The sequence below is a fragment of the Pipistrellus hanaki genome (genome assembly GCF_964339955.1).
Source record: "Pipistrellus hanaki genome assembly, chromosome: 6".
Classification (NCBI taxonomy): Eukaryota; Metazoa; Chordata; class Mammalia; order Chiroptera; family Vespertilionidae; genus Pipistrellus; species Pipistrellus hanaki.
Window position 1 is genome coordinate 36,619,366 of NC_140508.1, and position 18,898 is coordinate 36,638,263.

The 18,898-nt window shown below is 41.6% G+C and overlaps 1 protein-coding gene across 2 annotated transcripts in view; it reads right to left on the reverse strand.

Annotated features, from left to right (window-relative positions):
• Positions 1-18,898, reverse strand: part of EDEM2 (ER degradation enhancing alpha-mannosidase like protein 2) — a 33,714-nt gene that overhangs the window by 8,220 nt on the left and 6,596 nt on the right. For both annotated transcript variants that reach the window (XM_084888613.1, XM_084888612.1), the window contains exons 5-8: positions 15,218-15,343; positions 6,787-6,998; positions 3,500-3,641; positions 1,930-2,054 (exon numbers count right to left, since the gene is read on the reverse strand). In XM_084888613.1, the coding sequence (XP_084744739.1) occupies positions 1,930-2,054; positions 3,500-3,641; positions 6,787-6,998; positions 15,218-15,343 (605 nt within the window). The remainder of the gene's footprint in view (positions 1-1,929; positions 2,055-3,499; positions 3,642-6,786; positions 6,999-15,217; positions 15,344-18,898) is intronic.

The following is an 18,898-nucleotide window of genomic DNA, read 5'->3' on the forward strand; positions in this document are numbered from 1 at the left end:
ATATCTCTAAGCCTCCTGTCTTCATATGTGAGACAATACTTAGCTCAGTATGTTGTGATGATTCTGAGTAAAGCGCCTGACACATAAATCATTTTTTCATAAAGATTATGTACTACTTAAAAATAAGAGAGCCCCAAAAACTCATTAAGAGACACATTTCTAATAAAATTGCTTTTAGGTTTTATAATTATTTGTCAAAATATTGTAAGCTATTAATGCAATTTTAATCATTTATAAATTAATAATAACTAAATCCAGAAGAAAACAAATTGAATACTCAAAGCCTATGGTCACAGGGAATTTTTTAATGTTTTTAGTTTCTATGTATTATATTCAAATTTTGTTACAGAGAGATATGATAGAGTATCAATAAAATTTATGTAATAATTGTAATAATTAGGATTAAATTCTTTTGGGGCCTAGAGTGGAAATACGAGTTCAAGGAGAAAAAGGTATGGTATACAACTATTCAAACACATAAGATAAAAAATATCTAAGGGGCACTTTAGTTTTTCAAAATTCTTCTAGAGGGGCACTTAAGCAATAAAATTTGAAGATCCAAGGATAACTGGCCAATATTTAATATTACCAGCTAGAGGCCCAGTGCACAAAATTCATGCACAGGTAGGGCCCCTTGTCCTGGCCAGTGATCAGGGCTGAACAGGACCTTCCTTCGTTCCGCACCACCCCCTGGTGGTCAGCACACGTCATAGTGAGCAATCGAACCCCCAATCTCCTGGTCAAACTCCCAAGGGGACACATTGCATATTAGCCTTTTATATATACAGATAAGTTCTCTCTGAGCCTGTTGTCCCATCTGTTTAATATGGCTAAAAGTACATAATGGGGGACTAGTTAAATAAATTATAGTGTCCCTATTCAATGGAATATATGCAGCTGTTTCAAAAAGATAAAACTTAGCCTTGGCCATAATGGCTCACTTTTGAAGCATTGGCATACACACCAAAAGGCTAAGGGTTCGATTCCCGGTAAAGGGGACATGCTTGGGTTGCAAGTTTGGGGGGCAACCAATTGACGTGTCTCTCACACATTGATGTTTCTCTCCCTCCCCGTTCCTCTCTTCCACTGTATCTAAATATCAATGGAAAAAAATATCCTCAGGTGAGGATTAACAACAACAGCAAAAAAAGGTAGAACTAAATATGTGGTACCAATAAAGGATGATCTCTGAGATATAATTAGTGAAAAAAGAATATGTATATGTCCCATATATAGAAAGAAAAAAAAAGGAATATAAATATTTATATACTATGGATATGGATTTCTGGAAAAATAAATAGAAAACAGATAATAAGGGCTGGGTTAGAGAGAGAAGGTGGGGGCTTAAAACTTACTTTACAAGATATTCCCTATTGCGCTTTTCAAATTTACCACTACATGCATGTTATTACCATTTCTTTAAGTTAAAAAAACAAACACTAATTTATAAAAATATTTTGGTACACCTAGGAGGTTAATTAGATGGGCTCTAAAATCCCTTCCAGCTACAAATCTCAGACTGTGTAATAGAACAAGAAAATGATGGCGACACAGCAGTCCCAGCTGTTTTCACAATCTTTCTCAGGCCCGCTGTCAAGAATGAGGTTTGACAGAAATGCCCAGTGGAGAAACAGCTGTTGTCAATGTCTGTTACTGCCCAGCCTGGAAAGATACTCTCCAGCTTTTATTAACGTCAATCCACAGCACCCTGGAAGTTAGGTTCCTGACACCTTAAAGCTCCTCTTGAAAAATTCAGCGAGACAGAATCTTAAATCTATCCAATTCCCTGTCTCTCTTCCATTCCCAAGCCATCCCTCCAAAAAAAAAAAGTACGCAGGCAACTAAACTATCTTCTTTGACTCTTACATCAGCATGAGCTTGCTTTGCCAGTTACATAGGAAAATGACCACCCTCTCTGATCATTCCTACCTGAAGACCAGGCCAGTAGGCCTCCAAGGACTGGAAGACCGGCATGGACACAGTCCCCTTGTACATCTGCACCCACAGGTACCAGTCATCAAAGCGGGTATAATTCCGAATGGCTTTGTTGTATTCTGCAGTGGAGACGGAATAATGGATATGTCAGTGATTACGGAGACAAGAGGCAGCCCTTGGCAACAGAAGCATGGACTTAAAACTTTTGAAGAATTATATATGATGGGCTAGCCTCAAAGCAGGCTAGGGTGCAATGAGGCAGAGAGGAAGAAGCATGGGGCCCGGAGTCAAACTTCCAGGCTCAAATTCTAGCTCCAGCTTTACCACTTGCTAGCTGTGACTTTAGGAAAGTTTTTCCCTCTGAAGCCTCAGGATCATTATCTGTAAAGTAGGGAGAGTAATGTTATATGCCTCATAGGGTTGTTCAGTCAGTTGTTCATCCAACAATATTCACTTAGCGCCTACTCCATGCCAGGTACCCAGAACTGGCAAACAAGGCTAAGAAAGCTCTCAGCCCTCAGGGAGCCTACATTCTACTGAGAGCTTTAATTTATACCTCCCCCTAAATTGTAAATCCAAGGGCCAGGCCTTTTTTTTATTCGTTTCTGAATCCCCAACACTAAGATAGTATATAGTATTGGTATTGATATATATTAGAGAGAAAGAGGAAGGCAGAGGGAGAGAGAAAGAAAGAGAAACATTGTTGTGAGAGAGGAACATCAATCATTTGCCTCCCACAGGCATTCGACCAGGAACAGAACCTGAAACCTGAGTATGTGCCCTGACCAGGAATTGGACTGGCAACCTTTTAGTGCATGGGATGATACTCAACCAACTGAGCCACACTGGCCAGGGTGATAATCATAACAAATGTGCATAATACTATCTGAATGAATGAAGCATTAAATACACATTCAAATAAATAAGAATCTCAAATAGTGTTGTAAGGAATGAATAAAATAGTCTATGTTCAGTGCTTGACCTATCAATGGTACTAACATATTTGCTGAACAAATTAATGGTAGCTAGAGTAACAATTATTAGCTGCTCAACAATTCCTCAATATCATTATTAGTAGTGTCTAAGAGCCTGGAGGGTAAAATGTTTGTATTCAACAGGCAATAATCTATGCCCTACCTCGTGCATTGTGGGAAATACAAAGATGAATATGGCATGGATTCTAGAACTATGGATGACAGTTGACTGTAAGAGACTGAAGGCCATAAATTCCGAGGAAGGATTAAGCTACTTCCTGGCAAGGTGACATTCAAGCTGGGCCGTGAAGGGTAAACAGAATTTTGGCACATGAAGACAGGAAAAAAGGCAAAGGAAACACATGTGCAATGGCCAAGCAATAAGATCTCTAGGGCTATACACAGAGAAGGCTGGCTCTCGGCGAGAAGGTGAAAAGAGGTGTGGACAGTGAACATCCACGACGGCTTTGAATGCGGACTGAGATATTCAGAACTGATTTTCTAGGCGATTGGGAGCAACTGAAGGTTCATAAATAAACCACATGTCAATAGGAACAATCACGGGGAAAGCCCCCTTGTCCTGCCTTTACCTAGGAACATAGCCATGAGCTTCTTATCCTGCAGCAGGATGGCTCCTTTCACCAGGTACTCAAAGTAGGAGTCCACACCAGCCCCGATGCCTGCGTCCTGGGCCACCCACTTGCCAGTGAGCACGTCAATGTGGTTGCCAACCTAGGAGAGAGACAGAGTATCAAGAGAGGGGCCCAAACAAAACAAGCATCTCCCACATCCCTTACTGCCTAGTGAGATGCAAGGGCAAGGCCGGGCCATGGCCAGCTTTCCTTCCTATCTGTGGCGATGCATGTCATGCATATTTATGAGGACTTAATATCCACACTGGGCAAACCAGGAAAAATAACAATGATTTGGAGGTCTATGTCCTTTCTAGAGTAAGTGTGAGCTGGGAGATAAGAACTTGCTTTTCCCACAATCTGACTCAGATTTCTCAGAACTCTGCACGTGTTTACAGTGTCTAAATACACAAGACATACTTTACATATTTCCATAAGTCAACTCAGGGAGTACAACCAAGAAACCAGAGGAGTGGCTGCTTGTAAGGAGGGGAAAGGGGAAGCTGGGGGCAGGATTCAGAGACTTCACAGGTATCACTGGGTACCTTTTTTGTATCCTTTGACTTGTACACCATGTGGCTCGTAAAACCACTTTAAAATAAAATCTAAAACATTTAAATGAAGAAATATTCTGGGGCTCCCCAGCAGCCTTTGAACAACAGAAGAAAAGATTACTATGACTGCAAGAGAAGGCTAAGGGGCCCCTGGCTTTAGTAGCCAGAGAAGCCTCTACTGCCTGCCTCATTAGGCATTCACTGGAATTCTTATCTTTAGATACAATCAGTAGGGTGAGTCATCTTGGGAAGACACATGTTTACATTGTCCTCTAGTGCCAGGGTCTTTCTCAGCATCTGCTAGGGTTCAAGGAATCTGGAGGGGCTGTGCATAAATGAATGAAGAGACTAGAGAAGAAATATGAATTTGGTAGGCATGGGGGAACGCCAGATGGAAATTCAGTTCTAGTGATTAAGCTCCCCGAATGTCTAGACCCCTAGCTTTTTATTAGCACATTTTTTCCCCTAAAGCAAAGCAGATATACATATCAAAGGTAAGGTTTGGTAAACATAAAAGATGATCAGGTTGGTGGAACTGTCCTCAGCTGTCTGGCAGCAGGCAATAATATGTAGATCTTCAGCCCTGCTGAAGTCCCAAGGTTCACCAACCTCTTGATGAACTTCTTGCATTTATGACCTGCTGGAATTAGCCTCCAGCACTCTAGGCAAGGGCATCCAGGGATGAAGCATAAGGATTCCAGTAAACACTTGGGGGTCGGCATATGCAGAGGCTTGTTTGGAAAGATCAAGGAATAATTAGGGGTGCCACCTTCAACACTCCCCTAAGCCTCCCCTAAGTCAGAATTCCGATAAACAGGGCAGGCGGCCTTCCACACATTTCTCTTTCATCAGAATGTCCTCCTGACAACTTTCCAACCAAGTCTCTTGTGCTCCCCAACAGAAATGCATTGTCCATGTAACTTAGACCCTGGTGGAGGTTGATAACTTCATCTGTTACTCAATCAAAGAAACTATTATACTAACTGCTCTGTGCTAGTTTGGGTTCCCCAGAAAACAGACCCTCAGCAAGGAAGGCTGAAAGTAGCTGATTTTGAAGGTGAGTCCCTGAAAACACTAGCAGAGGAAGGGGAAAGGGAGGTAGGGAAGGTTACACAGCCCATAAAGGGTGTGCCATCAGGCAAGCTACCACCATGGGAACTAGAGCTCAATCCCAAGAGGAAGACCTGGGAATCAATATAGAGCAGGAGCCTCAGCATATTTCACCTGAAGGGTGGAGAACTGGGGTCACTATCCACAAATCCCCATCAGTGTTATTCACTGATTTGCTCCAGGGTTAGCATTAAGTCCTGGTACTTCCAGTTGTAAAGAGCAGGATCCAGACACCAGAAAAAGGTGGCAGGCAAAGAGACACAGATGATGGTGGTTGGAAGACAGGTCAGTGTACATGAAAATGGTAAGGGCTGGGAGGATATGAGCAGGGCATCCAGAATCCACTCTGGTACCAGGACTACAGAAAAAAACTGCCCGTGTTGGACTTAACAGTTACTATTGGTTTTCAGTGGGGCATCTTCTTAAGGGATTTTCAAGGATTCCTCACCAGAGTTTCACTTTTCTTTAAAAAAAAAAAAAATTTTTTTTTTTATTGATTTCAGAGAGAAAGGGGAAAGGAGATAGAAATATCAATGAGAGAGAATCATTGATCAGTTGCCTCCTGCATGCCCCCCACTGGGGATCAAGCCCACAACCCGAGCATGTGGCCTGACTGTAACTGAACTCTGACCTCCTGTTTTATAGATCAACACTCAACCACTGAGCCATGCTGGATGGGCAAGCTTTACTTTCCAAGCTGACTTAGAACTAGACTTTACATAAAATGTGCCTCTACCTGAATCACTTTCAGTCAGTAGTCTCTATAAGTTATAATAATTCAGCAAAGGAGGTATTAATACATCATCATCACTGCCGAAGCAACTGAGGATCACACAGGTTGGGTGACTTGCTCAGGATCAGACAGTTTTGATGAAGCAAGGTCTAGGATCAAACCAAGTTCTGACTAAACCTAATGCTATTTCCTGGACAGCATTGTCTCAATTACTGTAAATTTCACTGGATTATCCAGTTTAGGAGCTGAAACTGACCTTAAAGATCAACTGACACAAGTGTGTTAAGTTTCCATGGGTTAATAGGTATTAGATAGGAAAGGGAAACTCTGGGGTCAAATGGTTTGGTAAACGTTAAGCCAAGTTGAATAGATTTATTTATTACAGGATTTAATAACCTTTATCCTGCTCATGTTCATCATGACTCTCCAAAAAAAAAAAAAAAAATCTATATATAGAATTCCCAAACTTAATTGACTAGAAATCATTTTTTCATAGAATAGCCATTCATAATCTCTCAGACCTGACAATCTAAGGTCACCAAATGAGTCAGGGGCTTGAAGCATACAACCCACTCCTTAGCAATTGGAGAAATTCAGAAAGTCATTGCTCAACACACAGTCCTTTCCCCCCACACAGTATGTTCTCTCATGCTCTTTCCCTCTGTGTTAAAATATGAATTGGATGCTTGGTCTACTTTCAGTGTCATGAGCCTAAGTCCTGGTCCACTCCTGAGGTCACCTCAAGTTGCCTTTGGCTGGATTCCAACTTGTTGCTCAGAGGCCTGACCCTTGTAAGCAGGGGCCAAGGTGGTAACTTGACTCAGACAGGAAGGGTGTAGCCAACCTACCAGCCCAATATCCGACCGGCTCTCCCAGAGACGCATCAGGGCCACTCTGGCCACATCTTCAAACACAGGATCACCGGTGAGGCTGCTCAGGGTGGCGAATTCCACAATGAAGGTCCCGATCCCTGCCGTACAGGTGACAGGGGTCTCTCCCGGGTTCACACCGTGAAGCAGGTTCACTGTTCCATATGGCATGCCAGTGGGAGTCTGAAAGGCTGAACAATCATAAGATTACGACCCCAGTCAGGAGAGAGAGGTAGGGATGGTTGGATACAGTCCTGAAGCCTGAGGCCTTGGCCAGCACTCCCTTTATTTCCTGAGCGACCTACTAAAGACTGAGCCGGAGAGGGAAACCTGTCACTGGAGGACCCTCGGTGGCCGCCTAAGCCAGATGCTGGCAAACTCCGCTCCCCGTGACCCGTGGGCTCTCGCTCGTGATGAGGGGGAAAGCAGGGGGCTGCCTATCCAGGTTGTCACATGCCACACATGCTCACTTTAGATACAGCAGCACTATTTTTACTTACTTTACATTTGCCTTCAGAGGCCAGGCAGGCAGGCAACTTAGTGTGAAGCAGGCGCAGCTTAAGCCATGGGGATTGCGGGGCTGATGGCACTCTAAAGAGCATGTCCCATTAGAAGCCACTGAGATTCTTTTTAATTTTTTCTTTCAGTTTTATTGAGATATAATTAACATACAGCATTATATAATTTTAAGCTAAATAGCATAACTTGACTTACGTATATTGTAAAATAATGACCACAATAAAATTAGTTAAGCCCGGCCGGCATGGCTCAGTGGCTGATGATTAACCTATAGACCAGGAGGTCACGGTTCGGTTCCCAGTCAGAGCATGTGCCCAGGTGGCAGGCTTGATCACAAGTGTGGGGCAAGCAGGAGGCAGCCGATCAATGATTCTCTCTCGTCATTGATATTTCTCTCCTCCTCCCCCCCCCTCTTCTTCTCTGAAATAAATAAAAATATATTAAAAATAAATAAATGTACTCTAAAATCACCTGGACTCATGTTAAATAAAATAAATAAATAAATAAATAAATAAATAAGATTAGTTAGCCTCCATGATCTCATATAAATACAAAAATAAAATAAAAAACATTTGTTTTTTTTCCTTGTAATGAGAATTTTTAGGATCTACTCTCTTAGCAACTTATAAATACATCATACAGCAGTGTTAACTTGTCATCATGTTATATATTATATCTCCAATTCTTATTTATCTTATAACTGGAAGTTTATATCTTCTGATTCACCCTCATATACTTTCTAAACACTATTGTGAGCAAATGAAACATATCTGCAGATCTAAACACAGGAGACAATTTGAGATCCTAACTTTACATAAAGAGTTTACGGGCCAAATTATTATTATTTTTTTAATGGACATAAATCATTAAAATGATGAGGTGGTCCAACCCTGAATTTACAGGGAGCAAAAGTCATGCTTGCAAAGAAGTGATTCAAAGGTCACACACAGAGAGCCGAACAGAGCTGGGGCGGGGATGTCTGCCACGGTGCCATCCCCTGTCCTCTCCCCACAAGCCCTACGCTCTGCCCACCCCACCCCAGTCCTTTCCGATTTAAGGCAAGGAACGAGACCGGCAGCCAGAGCCAGAGATTTCCTCTCCAGGAAATCTGGAGATCAAAAAGGTAACAAAACATTAGCAAAGTCATTAAACCTTCCAAGAACCGCAAGGCTCAGCGACTTTGCTGGCCATCTGGACAGGCATGAGTGGCAAGTAAGGAAAATGAGAGCAAGAAGGGCTTAAAGGAATATTTCAGAAAAATCCGGCAATGCGACACACAGGGGGAGTGACAAAATTCTATTTCATGACCTGAATGGTAGATATATTGGTACTTGTTCCAATATGAACTTTTCAAAATGGACATTTCTCAATACAAAATTTTCTTAAATGGCATACAAGAGAAGGGAGCAACCGGGCAGAGTTTCTTCTAGGGATGAGTCACACGGGACATGATGTTTGTAAGGAGACACGCAGGCCATCAGTCATGAGTGAGACCTGAGCCCGGATCACTCACTCTCCTCAGCTCTTCCCCGGGGATGGGAGGCCAGTACTGTGTGAGAGGGAGAAGTGAGATGGCCGAGAGGCTGGTGGGAAGCACAGCGTGATGTGTTTGGATATGACTAGCCCTAAGCCTCCGCCACACCCTGAAGGGAACACAGTGTCCAGCTGATGCTGCCGAGGCCAGCTACTGCCCCGCCAAACAAACACACGGAGGCTTGGCTTGCAGCCCTGTACACGGCTTAGATAAAAACAAGGCCCTCTCTCCTTTCTGACCTCGTTTCATGCCTCCCCAAAACCCAATGTTACTAAACAACGAGTGGGTTAACAACAAGACGAAGGAAGAGATCAAAAGGTATCTTGAAACAAATGAAAATGAGAACACAAGAACCCAAAATCTATGGGACACAGCGAAAGCAGTCCTCAGAGGGAAATTCATAGCATTATAAGTCTATCTCAAGAAACAAGAAAAATCTCAAATAAACCATCTAACTTCACACCTAAAGGAACTTGAAAAAGAACAACCAACAAAGCCCAAAGTGAGCCGAAGAAAGGGAATAAACAAAATACAGTCTATAAAAACAACACAAAAGATCAATGAGGCTGGCCAGTGTTGCTCAGTGGTTAAGTGTTGACCTATGAGCCAGAAAGTCTTTGATTCCTGGTCAGGGAACATGCCTGGGTTGCAGTCTCGATTCCCAGTGGGGAGTGTGCAGGAGGCAGGCGATCAATGATTCTCTCATCATGGATATTTCTATCTCTCTCTCCCATTCCGTTCTTCAAGAAAAACAGTACTATGCTAAGTTAAATAAGTCAGTCATAGAAAGGTAAGTATCACATGATCTCACTTACATGTAGAATCTAATGAAAAAAATAAACTGATGAACAAAATAGATCCAGAGACATAGAAGCGTGGAATAGACTGACAAATTTCAGAGGGAAGGTGAGGGAGGGGGTGGGGTGTGGGGAGTGATTAACCAGGGAACTTATGCTTAGACAGAGACAATAGTGAAGGCCTCAGAGAGGTGGATGGGGGTGGAAAGGGTCAATGGGAGGGGGAAAAACAAACAAAGGTGACATCTGTAATAGTTTCAACAATAAAGATTTGAAAATAAATGATAAAAAGGTATATATGTTTAAAAGATATATATATGTTTAAAAGATATATATATATGTTTAAAAGATATATATATATATATATATATATATATATACATATATATATGTTTTTTTTAAAATACATTTTATTGATTTTTTTACAGAGAGGAAGGAAGAGGGATAGAGAGTTAGAAACATCGATGAGAGATTCATTGATCAGCTGCCTCTTGCACACCCCCTGCTGGGGATGAGCCCGCAACCAAGGTACATTCCCTTGACTGGAATCGAACCTGGGACCTTTCAGTCCACAGACCAATGCTCTATCCACTGAGCCAAAGCAGTTTCGGCTATATATATATATTTATTTATTTTTTAAACAAAGATCAATGAAACCAAGGCTGGTTTCTTTGGAAAGATAAACAAGTTTGACAAAGCTTAACAAGACTCATCAAGGGAGTAGGGGAGTGGAAGGGGGGAGTGGGGAGATAGATCAACCAAAAGGCTTACATGCATGCACATAAGCATAACCCATGGACACAGTCAGTGGGGGGGGGGGGGGGGGGGCTTTCGAGGGGGGAAGGGTGGGAACGAGCAGGGAGAGGTCAATGGGGGGAAAAGGATTCGTATGTAATACTTTAAGCAATAAAGAATTTTTTAAAGAAAGAAGAACCTAAATAAAATCAGAAGTGAAGAAGTAACAATTGACACCAAAGAAATACAAAGAATTGTAAAAAAAAAATATATTGCAAACAAACATAGGCCAACAAAGTGGACAATCTGGATAAAATGGATACATTTCTAGAAACATACAATCTTCCAAAACCGGATCAGGAAGAATCAGAGACTCTGAATAGACAGATTACAACTAATAAAACTGAAGCAGTAATTTAAAAAATTCCCAACAAATAATAGTCCCAAACTAGATGGCTTCACAGTTGAATTTTACAATCAAAGAAGAACTTACCCTTCTCAAACTATTCAAGAGGAGGGAAAACTCCCACATTCAATACAAGGCCATCTCATCTTAATTCCAAAATCTGATAAAGACACTACAAAGAAAGAAAACTACAAGCCAATATCCCTGATGAACATAAATGCTAAAATCCTCAACAAAATATCAGCAAACTAGATCCAGTAATACATTAAAAGACCATAAACCACGATGTATGTAATGGGATTTATTCCAGGGATGCAAGGTTGGTACAATATCCACAAATCAATAAATGTGATATACCACATAAACAAAATGAAGAATAAAAGCCATATAATCATATCAATAGAGGCAGAAAAAGCATTTTATAAAATCCAGCACCCGTTTAAGATTTTTTTAAAAACACCGCCTCTCAGCAACGTGGGATTAAAGGGAACGCATACCTCAATGCAATGAAGACTATATGTGACAAATCCACAGGCAACATCACACTCAACGGGCAAAAATCAAAAGTTTTTTCCTTAAGATTGGGAACAAGACAGGGATATCCACTTTCACCACTCTTATTCAACATAATTTGGGAAGTCCTAGCAGTAGCGATCAGAAAGAAGAAATAAAAGGCATCCAAATTGGAAAGGAAGAAGTAAAACTGTCCTTATTTGCAGATGACATGATACTGTATATAACAAAACCTAAAAATTCTACCTAAAAACTATTAGAACTGATAAATGATTTCAGTAAAGTAGCAGGATATGAAAGAAATACCCAGAAATCATAACAACTCAAATGATATACAAAAGAAGGTTGCATTTGTATACACCAATAATGAACTATTAGAAAGGGGAAAGTAAGAAAACAATTACAGCCGAAACCGGTTTGGCTCGGCGGTAGAGCATCGGTCTGTGACTGAAAGGTCCCGGGTTCGATTCTGGTCAAGGGCATGTACATTGGTTTCGGGCACATCCCCAGTAGGGGGTGTGCAAGAGGCAGCTGGTCGATGTTTCTCTCTCATCGACGTTTCTAACTCTCTATCTCTCTCCCTTCCTCTCTGTAAAAAATCAATAAAATATATAAAGAAAGCACAATTTATTAAAAAAAACAAAAAAACAAAAAAAACAATTACAATTGCATTTTTAAAAAGTTCCTAGGAAAAAAATTTAACCAAGGATGTAAAAGATCTGTACTCAGAAGACACCAAAAAAACTAAAGAAGATACAAATAAGTGGAAGCATATACCACTTTCATGGATAGAAAGAATTAGTATAATTAAAATGTCCGTATGACCCAAAGCAATCCATAGATTCAATACAATCCCTATCACTATACCAATGGCATTTATTACAACACTAGAATAAATACTCCAAAAATTTATGTGGAATCACAAAATACCCTGAGTAGCCACAGCAATCTTGAGGGGGGGAAACAAAGCTGGAGGAATCATGCTACCTGATATAAAACTATATTACAAGGCCACAGTAATCAAAATAGTATGGTACTGGCATAAAAAGAGACGATATATATATATATGTGTGTGTGTGTGTGTGTGTGTGTGTGTGTGTGTGTATATATGGAATAGAGCAGAGAGCCCAAAAATAAATCCATGCCTTTATGGTCAATTAGTATTTGACAAAGGTAGAAGGAACATACAATGTGTCAAAGACAGTCTATCAATAAATGGTGGTGGGAAAATTAGATATATGCAAAGAGAAAGAGAGAGAGAGAGAGAGAAAGAAACTAGATCACCTTCTTACACAATACACAAGAGTAAATTCAGGAGAGAAACCAAGATGGCGGCATAGGTAACCGCCTAACTGCAGCCTCACACAACAATTTCAAAAAATACAACTAAAATATAAAGTGGACATTATCCAGAACTACAGGAAAGTTGACTGACTGGAAATTCTACAACGAGAAGGAAAGAGAAAACCAGAAGGAAAATCAGAGGAGCTGTAAAAGCCTAAGATACGGAGACACGTTGCAAGCGCGGAGAGGAGGGGCGGCTGAGTGCCTGGCTGGTGTTCCCTAGCAGGAAGGAGACAAAAGCTCCGGACTGTGCTGAACCCCAGTTCCGACTGCACTGAACCCCAGTTCTTGGCGAGACCCTCGGGCCACAGGCTCATACAGAGGGAATCTAGGCTGTAAGGCGGAAGCTCAGGGGAGCAGCGAAAGGCAGAGCCCCTGAGTCACGCACATTTCACACAGAGGACAGACTGTTGATTGAGCTGCTGGATTGCCCTAGCGGGAAAGAGACATAAGCTCTGGACTGCTCTTAACCCCACTTCCAACGGCACTGAACCCCAGTTGCAGGCTCCTTGGGGGAGAGACTAGACTGTCTGGTAGCAGGCGAAACTCTAGGGCACCTTTTTCTCAGAGGTGCTTGCAGCAAGTACCAAAGGACACTATGGAACACTGAGACTCAGGAACCTCATAGGGTGGGGCTAACCTGAATCCAAGGCTGTAGGCTCCACCCTGAAACTCCACCGCATCCAAGCTGAGTACAGAGGCTTTTGCAGTTTTCCAAGTCTAGTTGAATAAGGCTGTCTCCTGGCATAGATACAGCTGATCCACCCACTCTACCAACTCAGGGAAGCAGCGAAAATGCTGAGACAAGGAAACAGATCACAAACCAAAGAAATGGAGGACAAAAAGCGACTGGATATAGAGTTCAAAACCACGCTTATAAGGTTTTTCAAGAATCTCCTAGAAAAGGCCGATAAAATAAACAAGACCTATGACGATATAAAAAGTGATCAACTAGAAATAAAGAATACATTCTCTGAATTAAAAATATTATACAGAGTCCTAAAAACAGAATGGAAGATTGCAAGAATCAAGTCAAAGATTTGGAACATAAAGAGCCAGAGGACACTCCTCCGCAGAAGCAAGAAGACAGAGAATCCAGAAAGTTGGAGATAGTGTAAGAAACCTCTGGGACAACTTCAAGCGAACCAACATCAGAATTATGGGGGTCCCAGAAGAAGAGAGAGAGCAAGATACCAAAAGCCTATTGGAAGAAATAGTGACAGAAAACTTCCCCCACCTGGTGAAAGAATTAGACTTACAAGTCCAGGAAGCGCACAGAACCCCAAACAAAAGGAATCCAAAGAGTACCACACCAAGACACATCATAATTAAAATTCCAAGAGCAAAAGACAAAGAGAGAATATTAAAAGCAGCAAGAGAAAAGCAGGTAGTTACCTATAAAGGAGCACCCATACAATTGTCAGCTGATTTCTCAACAGAAACCATGCAGGCCAGACGGGAATGGCAAGAAATATTCAAGGTGATGAATAACAAGAACCTACAGCCAAAAATACTCTGCCCAGCAAAGCTATCACTCAGAATCGAAGGCCAGATAAAGAGCTTCACCAATAAAAAAAAAAGCTAAAGGAGTTCATCAGCGCCAAACCAGAATTATATAAATTGCTGAAGGGGGTTCTTTAGGAAGAGGAAGAAAATAAAGATAAAAATTATGAACAACAACACGCCGGGACCAGTTTGGCTCAATGGATAGAGCGTCGGCTTGGGGACTGAAGGGTCCCGGGTTCGATTCCGGTCAAGGGCATGTACCTTGGTTGTGGGCATATCCCCGGTGGGGGGTGTTCAGGAGGCGGCTGGTTGATGACTCTCTCTCATCGATGTTTCTGACTCTCTATCTCTCCCTTCCTCTCTGTACAAAATCAATACAATATATTTTTTTTAAAAATTATGAACAACAAATATGTAACTATCAACAAGTGAATCTAAGAACCAAGGGAATTAAAAAACCTGATGAACAATATTAACTGTCGAATATAATAGAATCAGAGGTACGGAAAGGGAGTGGACTGACGATTCTCGGGGAAAAGAGGAGAGGGGGTGCGGGAAGAGACTGAACAAAAACTGTGCACCTATGGATGAGGACAATGGGGGGGGTGGGAAGGGCAGAGGGTGGGATGGGAACCTGGTGGAGGGGGAAAAAATGAGGAACTTTTGTAATAATATGAACAATAAAGGTTTATTAAAAAAAAAAAAAAGAGTAAATTCAAAATGTATGAAAGACTAAATGTTAGACTTGAAACAATAAAATCCTAGAAGAAAACATATGCAGTAAGATCTTAGACATTTCTCAGAGCAATATTTTTTTCTGATATATGTTCTCAGGCAAGGAAAACAAAAGAAAAATAAACAAATGGGATTACATCAAACTAAAAAGTTTTTGTACAGCAAAGGAAATCATCAACAAAATGAAAAAATAACCCACTGAATGGAAGAACACATTCGCCAATGATACATCTGATAATGGCCAGGATGGCCATTCTCATTTCCAGCAAGGGAAGCAGGACCCTCTGTAATCCATCTCTCCCCTTGTCAGTGTGGGCTTACCTGGGAGGAGTTTTCGGGCGGCCTCCTCGGCCATCCTCAGGAGGGGTCCAGAGCAGGGCCATCCCGCCTCCACTTCCACCCCGGCCTTCTTCGACAGCAGGTGAGCAGACAGAAGTCCTCCTACCACTACCCATGGCACAAAAAGTAAACGTCAGAGTCCCAAGGACCAGTGTTTCCCTTGTGCAAATTAAACCTAAACACTCTCTCTTTTTTTTAAAAAATAAATCTTTATTGTTCATATTATTACAAATGTTCCTTATTTCCCCCCCTCCATTGCTCCCCTCCACCAGGTTCCCTTTCCCCATCCCCCAGTGTCCTCATCCATAGGTGCACAGTTTATGTTCAGTCTCTTCCTGCATCCCCCCCCCCCCCCCCAAACCTAAACACTCTCACCGGGAAGGGGCTAAAGCCATCTGTGAAAGAGTCCCGTAATCCCACATATTGGTACAGTGTTAAGTTTACAGAGTTTTGTTCTCTTGGTGGGCCACAAAAAGACAATGGTTATCTGGTGTTTTTTTAGTACCTACTGTTTACCAAACACTAGGTACTACCGTCCCTTCTTTAGATGAAGATACTGAGGGTAAGAGAAGCAAAGTAAAATTACAGAAGGAAGGAAAAAAAAATCTCAAAAGCAGTCAGAGTCCATGTAAACATGACTGGTAAAGCTTAATGACGAGTACATCTGGTTCATTGTACTATAATATTTTCTCTACTTTTATGCATGTTTGAAAATTCCCATAATAAAAATTACTTAAAAGGGGCTGCCAGCATAAATGAAACCAATAATCTATAATGACATAATAATTAGATTGGCAGATTACTTTTTAGCAATGGCAATGAAACCAGAAGACAAGGGAAATTTTTCCTCAAGGTGCTAACAGAAAATAACTATCAACTTAGAACCATATGTCCCACAAAAATACCCCCAAAGGCCAAACAAATGCAGTGAGAAAGACATCTTCGTACACACAAAAGCTGAGAAAGTTATCCAAGAATACACCCACACACCCAGCTGCTGTAGCTCAGTGGTTGAACATCGGCCTATGAACCAGGAGGTCCCGGTTCAATTCCTGGTCAGGGCACATGGTACGGGCTCAATCCCCAGGGCAGGGCATGCAGAAGACAGCCACTTGATGATTCTCTCTCATCACTGATGTTTCTATCTCTCTTCCCCTCTCTCTTCCTCTCTGAAATCAATAAAAATGTTAATAATAATAAAAAAGGAATACACCTACACTAAAGGACATTCTAACAGAAGTACTTCAGATGGAAGGAAAGCGGTCACAGATGTAAGGTGTGAAGCAGAACAAAGAAAGATAATAAGAGAAGTGGTAAATATATGAATAAATCTAAACTTTAAATTACGGAATAACAATAATGTATGGAAGGCTTCAAAGAACTAAAATACATGACTACAGCATACAAGTCAGGATATCCTCAGAGTCAGGTTTTATATTGCTTAGGAGGAGAATATTTTCATTAACTCTAGATTTTGTTATGTTTGTTAAATTTTCTAGAAAAACTATTTAAAAGGCTAGATATCATGCATATCTAAATTAGTAAAAGGAAGTGATATGGAAGGAGAAGAATCAATCTAAAAAAGCTCAAAAAAAGGAAAAAAAACAACAACATAGAAATGATGAGGCAAATAGCACAAAATAATACCACAGAAATGAATGTAAATATATCAGTAATTATTGTAAATATAAATGGATTAAACATTTCAGTTAAGAGACTCTCAGATTGGATAAATAAACAAAATATAATACATTAGAGGCCCGGTGCATGAAAATTTGCACACTTGGGGGGGATTCCTCAGCCTGGCCTGCTCCCTCTTGTAGTCCGGAAGGGAATGTCCGCCTGCCAGCTGAGGCCCGCTTCCCCGAGGCCCTGGTATAAGCTGGCAGCCGGACATCCTCGCACCGCCCCGGAGGCAGAGAGGCTCCCGCCCCAGCCGCTGCACTCGCAGCCATCACCCTGGCTTACGGCTGAGGGGCGTTCCCCCTATGGGAGTGCACTGACCACCAACGGGCAGCTTCTGTGTTGAGCATCTGCCCCTTGGTGGTCAGTGCGCATCATAGCGACTGGCCATTCCCAGAAGTTCCACTGTTCGGGTCAATTTGCATATTACCCTTTTATTATATAGGACTAGTGGCCCAGTGCACAAAATTTGTGCACATTAAAAGGGAATTAATTAGAGGAAATATTTTAATATTGCTATTTGCCCTTTCTCTATAATAGAAGTGTCAGAGATGAAAGATAATTGATAAAAATGTATATGAAAATCTTCCTCCTATCAGAGTTTGGGGTGCACCACGGGAACCAGAATCAATCCCCACCCACCCATGTGTGCCTCAAAATCATGTGAGACCCAGACCCGGCTGGCCCCACCCCCATCTAGCCCCGCCGGGTTGGGGGGCATGGCCTCAGGTCTCCCGGCTCAGCACCGGGGCAGGGTGTGTGGCCTGAGGTCCCCTGTACTGGCCCCAGCCCAGAGCCTCAGCTCCCTACTGATTGTTCGTTAAGGCTTATTAAAGGAACTCAACCTCCGCTGTGGGTGTAGCCATCTTGTGTTACGGGATCCCCACCTCTGCTGTGGGTGCGGCCATCTTGTTATGGTGTGACACTCAATTTGCATATTCCCTCTTTATTAGATAGGATAATTTACAAAAGATATAGCTAATCATAAAAAATGAAAGATCGAAAGTAAGAGTATAGAAACACATATATAGGGCAAATGCCAACCAAAAGAAAGCTGGTATATTCATATCTGAAACAAAGGTACAAGGATAACCTTAATTTCCAGATGACAAATTTGGCTCAGAATTGTGTGATACAGCAATGAACATGGCCTCAGGTCTGATTCCTAAATCAGGATTTTATGCCATACTGTTCCTCTGCAACCTGATCTTTTAAAAAAAAATTATTTATGCCCTAGCTGGTTTGGTTCAGTGGATAAAGCATTAGCCTGTGGACTGAAGGGTCCTGGGTTTGATTCTGGTCCTGGGTTTGATGCCCGGGTTGCGGGCTCAATCCCCAGTAGGGGGCATGCAAGAGGTAGCCAATCAATGATTCGCTCTCATCATTGATGTTTCTCTCTCTCTCACACCCTGCCTTCCTCTCTGAAATCAATAAAAATGTATTTTTTAAAAATTCATTTATCACCTTTCTATAAGTTTCATTGTAAAACAAAAACAAAAACAAAAACATCCAAAATAAAGATGAGCACAACAGGGGAAAAAATATAACTGCCCATCCAGAGATGACAGCTGTTGAGCCACTGGAAGTCCAGAAGTTCACTGATAATAAGGACTGTGCTAGCCTCTTAAGAGTCATTGGAAACCTACTAAATAGTTGATTCTAGGACTCAACCTAGCGATCACAATTCATTGGTTTAAAGTGGAACCAAAACATCTGAACTTTTGAAAAGGTTCCAAGTGGTTATGATGGAGCACCAGGTTTGGAAACTTAATACTCGAGACTTGCACTGTATAAGATAGTAATCATTAATCCCGTTGTCACTATTGAAATTTAAATTCATTAAAATTAAATTAAATTAAAGATTCAGCTCTCCAGTTGCAGTAGGCACATTTCAAATGTTCAATGGCCACATGTGGCTCGTGGCTACCGCATTGGACAACATAGATACAAAATATTTCCATCATCACAGATATGGGTAGT